This window comes from Echinops telfairi, unplaced genomic scaffold (genome assembly GCF_000313985.2).
Source record: "Echinops telfairi isolate 266 unplaced genomic scaffold, ASM31398v2 ScPeMD7_11;HRSCAF=52, whole genome shotgun sequence".
In the NCBI taxonomy this organism is placed as follows: domain Eukaryota; kingdom Metazoa; phylum Chordata; class Mammalia; order Afrosoricida; family Tenrecidae; genus Echinops; species Echinops telfairi.
Window position 1 is genome coordinate 41,000,308 of NW_022103908.1, and position 14,112 is coordinate 41,014,419.

General features: G+C 44.8%; 1 protein-coding gene across 2 annotated transcripts in view; it reads left to right on the plus strand.

Annotated features, from left to right (window-relative positions):
* The window catches only part of TMEM87B (transmembrane protein 87B), a 72,919-nt gene that overhangs the window by 27,843 nt on the left and 30,964 nt on the right, over positions 1 to 14,112 (plus strand). For both annotated transcript variants that reach the window (XM_030884728.2, XM_004707933.2), the window contains exons 4-8: positions 1,088 to 1,222; positions 3,022 to 3,075; positions 6,844 to 6,934; positions 8,936 to 8,997; positions 9,225 to 9,408. In XM_030884728.2, coding sequence (XP_030740588.1) covers positions 1,088 to 1,222; positions 3,022 to 3,075; positions 6,844 to 6,934; positions 8,936 to 8,997; positions 9,225 to 9,408 — 526 coding nt within the window. The remainder of the gene's footprint in view (positions 1 to 1,087; positions 1,223 to 3,021; positions 3,076 to 6,843; positions 6,935 to 8,935; positions 8,998 to 9,224; positions 9,409 to 14,112) is intronic.

Below are 14,112 nucleotides of genomic sequence, written 5' to 3' on the forward strand. Positions count from 1 at the left end.
ATGTGGTCCTCTCTGTGGACTGGCTGCTCTATTTGGGGTCATCATCCTCAAGGCCTGGTGGACCAGGATGTGCTCCAGTCTCTCCTCCTCCCCCATCATCTGCTCCTGTGTGCTCTGGTCAGATATATCCTCCCAAAGCTGCAGATTCAGTGCCATCCTTTGAGATAAATTCTTCTTGGGAGCGGCGGGATTGCTAGTGTTTTTCTAATTCCATATTCCCCTTTATACTTACTAACATTCTACTCTAAGGATGAGCTTTCTATTCTGTGTCTTATTTACACATTAGTCAATTATCAGTGTGCATGCATTTATTTTAACTCTGTTATTATATTGTAATTTATTTCTAGTTTTTTTTTTCAAATCTGGCCAGCGTAACCTTTTCTTGGTGACTAGGAGCTGCCAAGACGAGTATGATTGATTCACTGTTTGGGGGGATAGTAGGAGGAACTTTGGCAACACAGTGGTTACAGGCACGGCCAGCTGCTGACTGACAGGCCCAGACTTCAAACCCATCAGCAGTTCCTATGGGTGATCTGACAGCCATATAAAATCAACATCACCTCTGGGCTGCTCCCATCACAGGTGATCTCCTAGGAAACTCAGCATCGTAGGTGCTTTGAGTGAGAACAGACTCAAGGATCCCCAGTCACATCAGGATAGGAGGAAGGCAGGTTGTTGATGGGGAAATGAGTGTCTTCCTGCTTTCATTGGGATTCACCACCTTACTGATACTTGGGGATTTGCCTAAGTGTTTGTGTCCCTGTCATGAATTGCTGCTTTCTGTCTTTGTAAAAATCTGTTCACGTGAGTTAAAATCCAAGTAACCAAGTAGGGCAAAGGGTGTTTCTTTCTTACTTTCTTGCTGTAAGGTTACGCTTGTCGTACATTACTGCATCTGACCACATTGGAATGGCAGAAATGATGTATGCCCGCAGTTGTACTTATAAAACCTTTTCTTCTTGCTGTTTTGTTCGGCATGCTTTCAGGTGCTATACACTGAACAAACTTTATTATTTAGCTATAACTTGTATGTATCGTCTTGGATAAGAATGTAGAAATAAATAACATGGAATTTTGCCTTGGGTAGGATCTGTCACGAAAACATGACATCCCGATTGATGGAGACTTCTGCAGCAGTTACTTCCAGGGCATCGACTGCTGGACCACAAAAAATGAAAACTTGGAATGCGACCGTGACTCACAGGTGTTTCCCTCATTAACTGTGAGTATCTGCCTGGCCCGTGGCCGCAATTCAACTTAAACACTGTCTTATCAGCATTTTAATGAAGAATGGTGCTATTTCTAACCATTTTAGGTTAATAGACATATGTCTGTGTGTGTATTCTTAGAAAATTACACAAAAAACAAACTCACTGCCATTGACTCGCTTCCAACTCAGAGTGGCACACTAGGACAGAGAAGACCTGCTCCTGTCCGTTTCCGAAAGTGTAACTCTTTTTTACTAATATTGTATTGGGGGCTCGTACAACTCTTATCACAACCCATACACACATCCAACGTGTACATTTATTGCCATCATCATTCTCAAAACATTTGTTTTCAACTTGAACCCTTGATAATTTATAAATCATTATTAATTTGTCATGTCTTACACTGTCTGATGTCTCCCTTCACCCACTTTTCTGTTGTACATCCCCTAGGGAGGGGGCTATATGTAGATTCTTGTGATTGGTTCCCCCTTTCTGCCCACCATCCCCCCACCGTCTTGGTATCACCACTCTCACCACTGGGCCTGAGGGGTTCATCTGTCCTGGATTCCCTGTGTTTCCAGTTCTTATCCGTACCAGTGTACATGCTCCGGTCTAGCCGGATTTGTAAGGTAGAATTGGGATCATGATAGTGGTAGGGAGGAAGCATTAAAGAACTAGAAGAAAGTTGTGTGTTTCATCATTGCTACACTGCACCCCGACTGGCCCATCTCCTTCCTGCAGCCCTTCTGTAGGGGTTGTCCAGTTGCCTATAGATGGGCTTTGGGTCCCCACTCTGCACTCCCCATCATTCTCAATGATATGAGTTGTTGTTTTTTTCTTTGATGCCTGATACCTGATCCCATTGACACCTCGTGATCACACTGGCTGGTGCGCTTTTACCATGTGGTCTTTGTTGCTTCTGAGCTAGATGGCCACCTGTTTACTTTCAAACCTTTAAGACCCGAGACGTTATATCTTTTGATAGCCGGCCACAATCAACTTTCCTCACCACATTTGCTTATGCACCCACTTTGTCTTCAGTGATCATGTCAGGAAGGTGAGCATCATGGAATGCCAGTTTAATAGAACAAAGTGTTCTTGCATTGAGGGAGTACTTGAGTGGAGGCCCAATGTCCATCTGCGACCTTAATACTAAACCTATAAATCTATGCACATGGATCTCTTTCCCCATCGTCATATATAGATATCAGTGTGAAGAATTCTTAACGATGTGATGTTAACAGAAAACTGTTCTGACATCGTAGGCTTTCCTTGAACTCATTTTCAACGATCGTTAGAAAGCAGTGGGATCGTTACATTCTACCGTGTTCATAGCAGGCTGCCCTGGGTATGAGGTGACAGGTCTGTTTAATTCTCTGTAAATTCTGAAATGAGAAATAGGTCTTTAGCACAAAGGATTTAAAGTATTCTTTATAAAATTTGCATGGAAATACATTAAATGTAATGGAAAGAACTCATACTATTCATGGATAGCTTGGTAAACTTTCAAAAACTGCACATCCTTGTGTAAATACCACCCACATCAAGAAGACACCCCTCATGTTCCCTTTTGCTCCCTACCACCCCCTCCACTAGGAGTCATCGCTATCTTTCTTAAGGAATCCATTTTTTCAAAGCTCGATTTTGTTACCCACATTTAGGGTAGAGTGAGATTCATTTTCTCATGCTCAGCTTTCAGAGCTTTACTTTTCTTCTTCATGTATTTTTCTTTCTCGATTGTTAACATTATTTCCCCCATAGAAAAGCAACAATTTACAGTGCAATTGCTTTCCTATTTTTCTTCTTCCAGAATAAAGAACTAATGCCAACTACTAAGAATATTTCTAACCAAGAAGGATCAATGGTAAGTCATTTTATTTGTCCTTCAATAAAAATCACAAATTATTGTAGGATTGACAGAATTCTAGTGACGGACAGAGCCTTGTCGAGTGACAATAGTGCAGCATTAATGGAATCAGTGAAGACCAAAGGAATGTTAGGAGGTTAGGCCAAACTGTATTGCTAATAGTGTTCCAGTTGTTCCAGACACACTGTTCACACACGTCTCTCTGGTCGGGGAACAGCTGCAGGCACGTCATTTCAGCCCACTTGTCTTCGTCTCATTCTCATAAAACTTCCCGTCACGTTCATTTGATTTTGACTCCCAGAGTCCCTGTAGGCCAGCCTAGAGACTGTACCTCTCTTTATGGCAGTAGAGAGCTGCTTCTGCAGAGGAGCTGATGGTTTTGAACTGCTGGCCATGGTCATCTCCTAGTCTCATTAAGTCAAATCAAATTCACTGCCATCGAGTTGAGGCCAACTCATAGCAACCCTATAAGACAGGCTGCCCCATGTGAGTATCTGGGACTATAATTGTAAGGTTTCTTGAGTGGATAATACCTCGGTTCTAAGGCACAGTGGAAGAACTCACGCTGCAGCCCGTTTTGTAATCCCAGTGGGTTTTTTATGAAGGACAGGATAAGTTTCAGGTTGTACAGTCTCAAAAGGGTTCACAACTGGGCACGAGCAACCTCGTGGAAAAGAGCACCCACATGTGTGGAACTCAGTTGGGGGGATCCCCGGAGGCCAGAGATCAAGGGGGGCCAGAGCACGGGGCAAGAGAGCACAAGGCACGAGAGCAAAAGGGTGAGAGACTCTGTGGGCCCCTTGTAGGCCCGGAGCCGGGTGCATGTGCACCCATGCTGGGAGGGAGACCCTCATCCTCCCCTGCTGCTAGGAGCCATGTAAGAGAGCGGCCTTCCCACAGCCAAGATATTTCAAGCCTCTGGCTGGGGAGGCGTGGTTGATGATACTGGTTGATCCCATTGGCTGAATTAAACCCACCTGGGTGATATCATGAGCCTGGGCCTAGTTTGGAATGCCCAGGTTTATCTCCCGCCTGGCTGGGGGTTTGAGTGTGAGCATGCTCAGTTTGGGGTCTTCCTCTGTCTAAAACATGCTGATTTCTACCCATCCTCCTTTATAGGGGCCTTTGCAGGTATGGGAGGCCAACCCCCTGCCCCTAAATCTAGCTACCTAACTTCATTGCTTACAGGAGTAGAAAGCTTTATCCTCCACCCAGTGTATAACCACCACTGCCACCAGGGCTCCCTTTAGTCTCGTTAGGGTCCCTTTAAGAAAAGTTCCAATCAAAACAGTGGTTGCAAGGGCATCTGCTTGTACAATTAAAATCAAGGCAGAGAAGTCAGCTCCGAGGATTGTAGTGATTGTCTTTGGGAGATTCCAAAGAGGTAATCTTGATGGAATCTCTTAAAGGAGACAGGGTGATCACAGAGGCTTATTATGAAGAAGTTTTAAGAAAAATTAAAGCCTGCATTGGTGAGAAAAAGGCCAGGGAAATTACCTGAGATATTTCCCCCCCTTATGACAGTGTACCTGCTCATTCTTGGAGGGTAGTTAAGGCTGTCCTAGGAAATTTTTGTTGGAAAACTTACCCCAGCCACCGAGTACCCCTCATATGCACTCAAAGACCATTGGAAAGAAAGATGATTTGAGTCCTTTGTTGATGGCCAAACTCCCACTTTTGCATGGGCACATTGAGGAGTGAAGCATTCTTTGGAGGAAGGGTCAGAGATGGAAATACCGCCTACAGTAGTATAGAAACCTGGATGGAGGCTATGTTAAATAATAGCTTTGCTTTCTGTTTTTGTGTTTAAAAAGGCTTCTGTAATTAAAGGGAGCCCTGGTGGTGTAGTGGCTACGAGTTGTGCTGTGATCCGCAGTTCAAAACCACCAGCATCTCAGAGGGAGAAAGATGGGGCTTTCTACTCCTGTACACAGTTACGGTCCTCAGAAACCCACAGTGGGTTGCTATGAGTCAGCGTCGACTTAATGGCAGTATGTTTCATTTTTTTCGGTTTTCGAGGTTTTTTTAATTCAACTTCATGTTTAAAACAATATATATATGTATATATGTATATGTATGTCCACACACATACATATACACATACGCATTTTGTGTAGTGTCTGTTATCTTCATTTTTAAATCTCTTAAAGGTAATTTAGGATTAAAAGTAATCTTTTTTTTATTTCTTGTATTTCCATACACCCACAAAGGGTGGCAAAAAATTGGCATATGGGAAGTTAGTATAGAAGTCAGACGCTTGAGCAAGATGTCAGAATTAGGAGGAGTGCTGTGTAGGGACTGCAAGCAGGTTTATTCCCCAAACCAGCCCACTGCCATCGAGTCAGTTCCAGCTCACAATGATTCAGTACGGGGTGCCAGCGACTCAATGTTTATGTGTATAGGGGCAGACAGACTAGACTCTTCTTTTCCAGGGAGCACCTGGGGGACCGGAACTGCCCACACTTAGCCCACAGTGCCATTAGCGCTCGCTCCTGAAATGTTGGTTCAAAAGCAGCTCTCTGCCATCGAGTCAGTTTTAACTAGAAGGACCTAGAGAATAGAATAGGACTGCCCGTTTGGGTCTCCAAAGCTGTACACCCAATCTAGGGGAGCAGACAGCCTCATCTTTCTCCCTTGGAGTAGCGGGTGGGTTTGAAACGCTGACCTGGCCATTAACAGGCAGATAAGTCACCACTGTGCCACCAGGGCTAACTGAAAGCAGGGTTAGGGGAGCTTGATGTCGGCTTTTCTCCTGTCGCTCTTCCTCCTTCTGCTTTCTTCAGCCACCCTCGAGGGGATGCTGGTTGGGGAAAACCGTTTGCTTCGCTGTGGCCAACATGAACTCTGCAGGTCTGCGGGTTCTACTGCAGCGAGGACCAGGAGAGGTCCAGGAAAAGTTTGGGTCCAGTGATGTGGGGACTTAGGAGAGTCTCGGCATGAGAGTGAGCCTATGTTCCTCAGGCAACTCCTACAGTGCCTCGAGTAACAGATCGTGTAGACCAGGGTTTAGCAAACTGGCTCTTTCAGTATGTACATGTGGCTCTGAAGTAAAACTGAAAAAGTTTAACCCTATAACGCCGAGCGTGACATTTTCATAACATTTAATTAAATGTATATATTAATGTATATATATTGATAACTATGAAAGTAAAGAATAAAAACAAAAAAATTTTTTCCTGAAACTAAAAATTCAGGTGTTACAGGGTTAAAGGATATTATTCAGATAATGGTGATCTCATTTGCTGTAAAAATGTGTTTGTTTATGACTCTTGAATAATTCTTACAATTGTTGGGAGGGGCAGGATCGACTCCATCATCTCAGAAGTGTGCCAGCCCTGATCTAGAGTCACATCCCACAATGTTACCTGGCTTCCTTCTTTTTAACTCGCTTTTGAAAAGGCACATAGCTCATTAAAAGTAGATGCTGATAAGGTTAGGGTAGCATGAGAAGGGTAGTATTTTCCAAATGGTGAGAGAATTAGATAAAACAGAATGGTCGCAGTCGGGTGGAGAGGGCCCTGGAGACGTGTACAAGGCCAACGAGCATAGACGCTTTCTTCCTCTCTGCCATCTCCTGGGAGGCTGGTGGGGAAATGGGTGAGGGACTGAAGGACCTGCCCTTTCATTTGCTTAGTGCTCCTCTGCTCATTTGTTTGTTTCTGTAGTCCCAATTTAATCATTAGAATGTCTTTTAAAACATGGCAAATGATTGTTTAGATGGCAATTGTGAAAAATAACATGAAGGATATTGTTTTCCTCTTTCAGGATGTTATTGCCAGAACACAGAGGGATGGGTTTCATATCTTTGTTGTTTCTATTAAAACGGAAAAAACAGATGTAAACTGGAACTTGAATGGTACAGTAAACACCGCATGCTTCTCGTCTCCATTTCCTATGCCCTCTATTTTGATGTTGGCCTGAATCTACATACTGTGATAATAGTACATCATGCAGACATGCATTTTGGTTTAACGTTAACTTGGGGGACTTATGCTTGTCTTAGCTCCAATATTTATCTATTGAAAATTGTATTTCAAAGTATTTCTTAATGTATTAAAACATTGATTCTGAAAAATTTCGAACCTCATATTTGAGAGTACGATATGAAATTTCCATCCTTTCAGATTTTAAGTAGTATTTTAACTCATGGAAATGGATAGGGCACACCTTAAATTGTATTTGAAATAGGTCATTTCCTTGAAAGTGGGTGTCTTTGAAAAGTATTATTTCAAAGGCTCTGCGTGGTACCTGTGGCCTCTGCCTCCCCACCCGTCACAAGGAGGGCCCTGGTGCCTCATGTGAGGGGAGCTCTCAGGAGGCAATTTTCCCAGGGCTGAGTGCTTTGACTGACTTTCTCCCTGCTGGGCTTGAGCTGGGCAGTCAGCTCCAAACAGCATGCACCCATCTCGGGGATTCACGGAGGAATCTAGGGGAAGCCAGGCTTTGCCTCCGAGAAGTGCTCCGTCTGTGGAGAGACGGACAGCAGTGAAGCCCAGCAGGTGTTGCTGCAGAGGAGACACCAGCTGTGGACTGGGGGCTTGGGCAGGGGAGCTGACTGCTCTGGAAGATGGTGGGCAGTGGGGCTTCCTTCAGAAGACGGCCTCTGAGATGCAGGGCCTGGTACAAGTCAGATGTGCCACACGGATGGCAACAGTGACCTTGAAATGAGTCCCTGACTAACCTGCCCCTCCTTCCCAAGCATGCTGTCTTTCCCCCCAACACCCACACACTGCTGTCAAGTCCATTTGAACTCAGCAACTCTATAGGACAGAGTAGACCTGCCCAGAAGGATTCCAAAGCTGTAAATCTTTACTGAAGCCGACTGTCTTGTTGAGCACGCTGGTGGATTTGAACTGTGGACCCTCTGTACAACCAGGGTTCTTCCCTCCTTTGGGTCTGGCCCCCCAAACGAATGGGTCCTGAGGCGTGGTGGTGCAATTAGGGAAAATAAGGGGACAGAAGGAAAATGAGGACAGGCGCTCACCTTTCGGAAGCCAGAATAAAGAGAGCGAATATATTTTCCAGTGGGGGTGTGTGTGTAGTCTTAGGGCTTGTAAGCCTCCATCAGTCACATATGGAAAAAAGTGGGCAGCAGTGTAGGGGACGAGATAACTTTTTTGTTCTCATAATGGGCAGCCAGGAACTTGCAAAGAGCATTTTAAAGTAGCACCTTTGGGTAGCACAGGGGGCGAGGGGCTATAGTGGGGACGGTTTTCAGTGGAGAATGTGTGCTGGGAGTCATCTCTATCTCACAATTGTGAGGGCCTTCCCCCCACTAGAGTCGGCTTTCCAAACTGTGATTCTAAGCATAGAAAATTTGACGTTTACATTTTCATCCAGTGCCTCAGTATTCCTCTGCTAGTTACTAACTAGAGCCATGGCTGAACCTTGCAGGGCTTGGGCTGCACTTGGCCCTTGGTGTTCATGATTGCTCTCTTGTGCAACAGCCCAGCCTGTGTGCTTGGGCTCAGTAGTTTATCCCAGGTTACATTTAGGAGGATAAAATCCTCAGAGCAGCAAGGGCCTGCTTTTGCAGCCAGCACTGCTTTGTTTGAGATCAGATTTGGCACAGGTTTTTACAGTAGCTTGTACACAGTGAAGGTATCTTGATAAAGTTGCATATTCAAATCATTTCCAATTATTCAATACCTTGCATGTGCTAAGTAAGAATTCTGCATTCACAGAGCTTCTCTTGCATGAGCTCTTACATAGCTTATATTTAATTTTTTTAATTTGGAGTTTCTTATTATTTTCAATCATTTTATTGGGGTCTCTTACAACTTTTAGATTTAAAATTGTAGACTGATTGTTAATTAACCCCTTCATTTCTTTGCCGTTCTTACCTTCCCTTTCCTAGTTTCTGTTTCTATGATGGGACCTCATGGCTATATCTCTGCATCCGATTGGCCTCTAATGATTGTGAGTATTTTTTCTCCCGTTTGTCTAGTGAAGTTTGTGTCTTGTTTGGAAAGTTCTTCAATTCTAGGATCACAGTGGTGGTGGTGGTGGTGGGCCCTTAGTAGCTGCTGCCGTGACAGCCTGTCTCCCTGGCCGCAGTGTGGAACGCTAATGCTCGCATGGAGAATCATGTCAGCTCACAAGGAATCACAAACCCTAACCGACAAAAATGTCTTTCCTCCCTACAGTTTTACATGGTGATGTGTATTATTTACATTTTATATGGGATACTCTGGCTGCTGTGGTCTGCCTGCTATTGGAAAGATACATTAAGAATTCAGTTCTGGATCGCAGCTGTTATTTTCCTGGGAATGCTTGAGAAAGCAGTTTTCTATTCGGAATACCAAAACATCAACAGCACCGGACTGTCAAGTAAGTTGTCACTGCCTCTCAAATGCAGTGTGATCCGAGAGGCTCCTCGGTGTGAGCGGAGGTGTGGGGGCAAGCCTTTGGGAAGGAAGGCTGGGAGCCAGGGAGAGCATGGCGGAGGAGGACTCTGAACTGGGCTGACATGATTCATGTGCTCCCTTCCTTCTTGTGAGCTGCCCCTCACTGCCCTGGAGAAAGGACATTCCATCCACTTAAAAGTCTCAGACATCAGATGTTATAGGAGTGGAAATCACCTCAATGGCAGTGGCTTTGGTTTGGGCTGTAAGGTTGGGTTACCGAGTGATTGGATTAAAGCAATGCCGAGTCTGGACTGTAGAACTTCAGCTTCGGCCAGCCCTTTGAACTATTTCTCCATTTTCTGCCCCTCCCCCTAGTCCTCTTTTCTTTTTCTTCCCTTAAAAAAGGCGAGAAGAGCTGTTTAGGCACAGGGAGTGAGAGTGGTAGGGCCCCCTTGCATTTTCTCTAGCTTTCCAATGCTATATAGAGCTCCTTAGGACCATGCGGTTCCAGTTTGCACAGTGCAACGTGTGAAGCAGACACCAGGTTTAGTTGAGCATCTTCACATGCATGTCTCAGACTTTGAGAAAGTAGATTTCAGAAGACAAGCCAAATCTCAGGGTACACAGCCCCTGCTAAATCTTTAGGAGGTGAGGTTGCCCACAGGGTTCAATGCTTCCAAGAGATCAGGCACAAATGAGCTTGGTACAGATTGATTTTTGAAAGGCATGGTCATGTCTGCTGTGAACTCACCCAATGAACCAGGTAGACGTGCCCTTAATTGTGATTACTTACTAATTAGTAGTAAACATTTTCAGTTTTCACCACCCCAGTGATTCTACTTCTTTGGATGGCTGGCATCTGTCTTCCTTCCAACCCCACAGCACCTTCCCACAGAACAAAAGGCTCTTCAGAATTACAGTCCCTAAGGGGGAGCAAGTATCCAGTACAAAGATAAGCATGGGCTTACTTGTACTCACTTCCTAATCTGTAGTGGACCATTTCACATGCTTTTTATGTGGTGAAAATCATGAAACTCTTCACTACAGGTTAGAAAGTAAGCACAAACAAGCTGGTATTTACCTTATTTGGTAATCTCTTCCTGTTTTGCTTGCTATTTGCATTAAGACATAGCAAGAAACAAAGTGGGCTGGAATAAAGATGAAACAAGGTTGGGACAGTGGCTTTTTCAATGACCAGCACTTGCTGATAAAGAGCTGGGAAGGCAGCCTTGAGTATGGATTATAAGTTGATGTAAAGAAGACCCAAATTCTCACAACTGGACCAATAGTTAACATCATGATAAATGGAGAAAAAGTTGACGTTGTCAAGGATTTTGTCTTGCTTGGATCCACAATCAGTGCTCATGGAAGCAACAGTCAAGAGATCAAACGATGCTCAACATTGGGCAAATCTGCCACACAACTCCTCCTTAGAGTGTTGAAATGCACGGATGTCACTTTGAGTACCAAGGTGTGCCTAACCCAAGGCATGGTATTCTCCATGGCATCATATGCATGTGAAAGTTGGACGTTGAGTAAAGGAGGTGGAAGAAGAAGAACTGATGCATTTGAATTGCGGTGCTGGAGAAGAATATGAAAGTCCCATGGACTGCTAAAAGCACAAACCAGTCTGTCTTGGAAGAAGTCCAGCCAGAGTGCTCCTTAGAGGCAGGGATGGTGAGCCTTCATCTGACGTGCTTTGGACATCATGCGTGGTAAAGTAGAGGGGCAGCAGAACAGAGGAAGGCCCCCAGGGAGGTGGACTGACCCAGTGGCTGCAACAGGGAGCGCCTGCACGGGAGCAATCGTGAAGAGGGTGCGGGTCCAGGCAGTGTTTCTTTCACCTAACCCCTCTCGGGTCCGAACTAACTCGATGGCATGTAACAGCAGCCTCAGGGTGTTTTGATAAACGTGTTCTGTGATTTCTGGGAAAGTTTGCAGAGCCCTTTAGTCACTCATTCAGCAGTTTGCACAGATTTTTCCATTGGTTACATTCCCCAAACGGGTCATTTCTACCTTAGCTTTCTTGTTTCCCTTAGCCCAGTCCCCTGCCCATCCTTCTTTACTGTTTGGGGGCTAAGTGCCATCTTTTTTGTTGCCTGTCCTTGATGGTTCTGCGGAGGATGGTCTTCCTGGCTGGGTGTTGCTCTTCACTTTCTAGGCCTTTTATGTGGCTGACAGGTAATCTCTGGGAGTGGCTTCAGCTCGGTGCTGAAGTGGTATAAGGGCTGTAGTTGTGGGTCCACCGGCCCCTATCAAGCCAGTAAATCAGGTCTTTTTCTCTCCTGCTCTCTCTGGTACTTTCGATTGTGATCCCAGTCAGCGCAGTCTGTGGTGGTAACCAGCCACTAACTATTTGTTCTGGTCTTAGGTTAGTGGAGGCTATAGCTTATGTGGGCCTTTGTGCTCGTTATCTCCCGAGCCTTTGATTTTCGCATCTCTCCTTTGCTCTGGATAGAGGGAAAACAGTAGTGGTAAACTTGGATGGCTGCTTGCATGCCCTTAAGACCCCAGTCACTACTCACCCACACAGGGCATTGCACTGTCTTTAGGGATTGTGCCGTGCCAGTTGACCTAGATGTCCCTGAGACTAGGGGTCCTACCCCCCTCCAGCCCAGAACATCAGTCCTGGATGATAGTTGGTTCTGACTAAGAGGTTTTCACGACCGTGCCCTACTGTGCTCTCCTTTTATACATGGTATATTTGCAGCATATACGAAACATAATATGTAGGAATATTTGCTCCCAGACTTATATATGTACATGGTGAGATTAGCATACTGTTGATAATTATTGAAGCTGTGCAATAGGTACATGGAAGTTCATTATAAGGTTTCCTCTCTGTAAGGAGTGTGTAAAATTTTCCAAAATAAGTTTAAGAGGACAGTATACAAAAGAATAAAGATAAGACAAAGCCATGGCTGCATATGAGAGGTATTATTACTGGATGAGAAGTTTGTGAGTGTTTCAGTGCAGTAAGACAGGGACAGGAGGTAGGTCTGTGTTGCTGAGGATTATAGTAGGCATGGGTGATGGAGAAGAGTCAGTTCCTTTGCCCCTCGGTGAGGGGCAGCAAAAGCCCGAGATGCAGGAGTGCATAAGCATCCATTGGCCTAAGGTGGCACCAAAGGGGTTTGCAAGAGAAACCCTCGACTGCTGTCGGTCTTTGAAGAGTTCTGTTGAATGGGAAAGGTGTCAGGAGACATGGGCTAATGTTATTTTTTATTTTCCCAAGTAGCAATTCTGTTACATAGACTGTCTTGCTTAGCACTGATCTTGGAAAGATACTACTTGGAAAAAATAATCAAAAGCAAGGGAATTAGGAATTGTTGAGACCCAATATGGATACATTAAGAATAAGTCGTGTCCAATTGGATATCCCCTCACAGAAGGGTCACGAGGAAGGGACCAGTCAGCCAGGATGCAGTATAGCACCAACGAAACACACAATATTCCTCTACTTCTTTAATGCTTCCTCCTCCCCCACTATCATGACCTCACTTCTACTCTACAAATCTGGCTTGACCGGAGCATGCACACTGGTACAGATAAAAGCTTTCAACACAGAACCCAGGACAGATAAAACCCTCAGGAGCAGTAATGGGAGTAGCAATACTCTGAGGGTGGGGGGGAGAAAGGGGGAACCGATCGCAATGATCGAAGTATAACACCCAACAGAAACATGGGTGAAGGGAAGACAGAATGGTGTAAGATGTGAAAATAATAATTATAATTTATCAAGGGTTCACTGGGGGGGGGGGGGGGCGGAGCTGATACCAAGGGCTCAAGTAGAAAATGTTTTTAAAATGATGATGGCAACATATGTTCAAATGTGCTTGATACAATTGATATTTAGATTGTTTTAAGAACTGTAAGAGCCCCCAATAAAAGGATTTATTAAAAAAAAAAAAAAAGTCATGCCAAAGTAACTTGTGTGGGGAGAGCTGCACTTCCACATGGAGAAAATGAAAATCCACTCTGGACCAATAAGAAACACTCTAATGCACACGGCAAAGATCGACGTTGTGGAGGGTTTCATTTTGCTTGGATCCAAAATCAACACTCACGGTATCAGCAGTCAAGAGACCTCCTTCAGGTGTTCAGAACCAGAACCATCCCTCTGGGTCAGGCCCAATCCCAATTATGTGGACAGCCTCCACTCCCTCCCCGCAGAAGAATGCACTTCAGAGGACAGCACTGAAGCTACACCTCAGGGAGAGGGACATGTCTGATCAGCAAATAAAGGGGGAGGAAGAGGAAAACACTAAGGGCATGCAACAGAACAGCAAAGGGAGCAGAGCAAGGAAGTCCCAAGGGAATACCAAAAATAGACTTTGGGGCCAGGGTGCAGCATCCCATCAGATGACCAGAAAACACTCCCAAAGGTCAACAAACAGACCTTGAACTATTTACAGGCTTTTCTTTCCTTTTTTTTTTTTGGTCATGGAGTTTTTTGGTTGTTTTTTGTTGTTGTTGTTGCTTTGTTTTGCTCTGTGTGTGTGTGTGTGTGTGTGTGTGCGTATTATTATCTCTGGGGGTCTATCTAGATAAAATAGGCTGAATTAACAATCTGGAGGAAAACAACTGACTGATGGTTCCAGGGGGTGACATGGGAGAGGTGGAGGAGGGAGAAAGGAAGTGGGTGTTAACAAACCCAGGGACAAGGAAACAGCAAGTGATCTAAAAT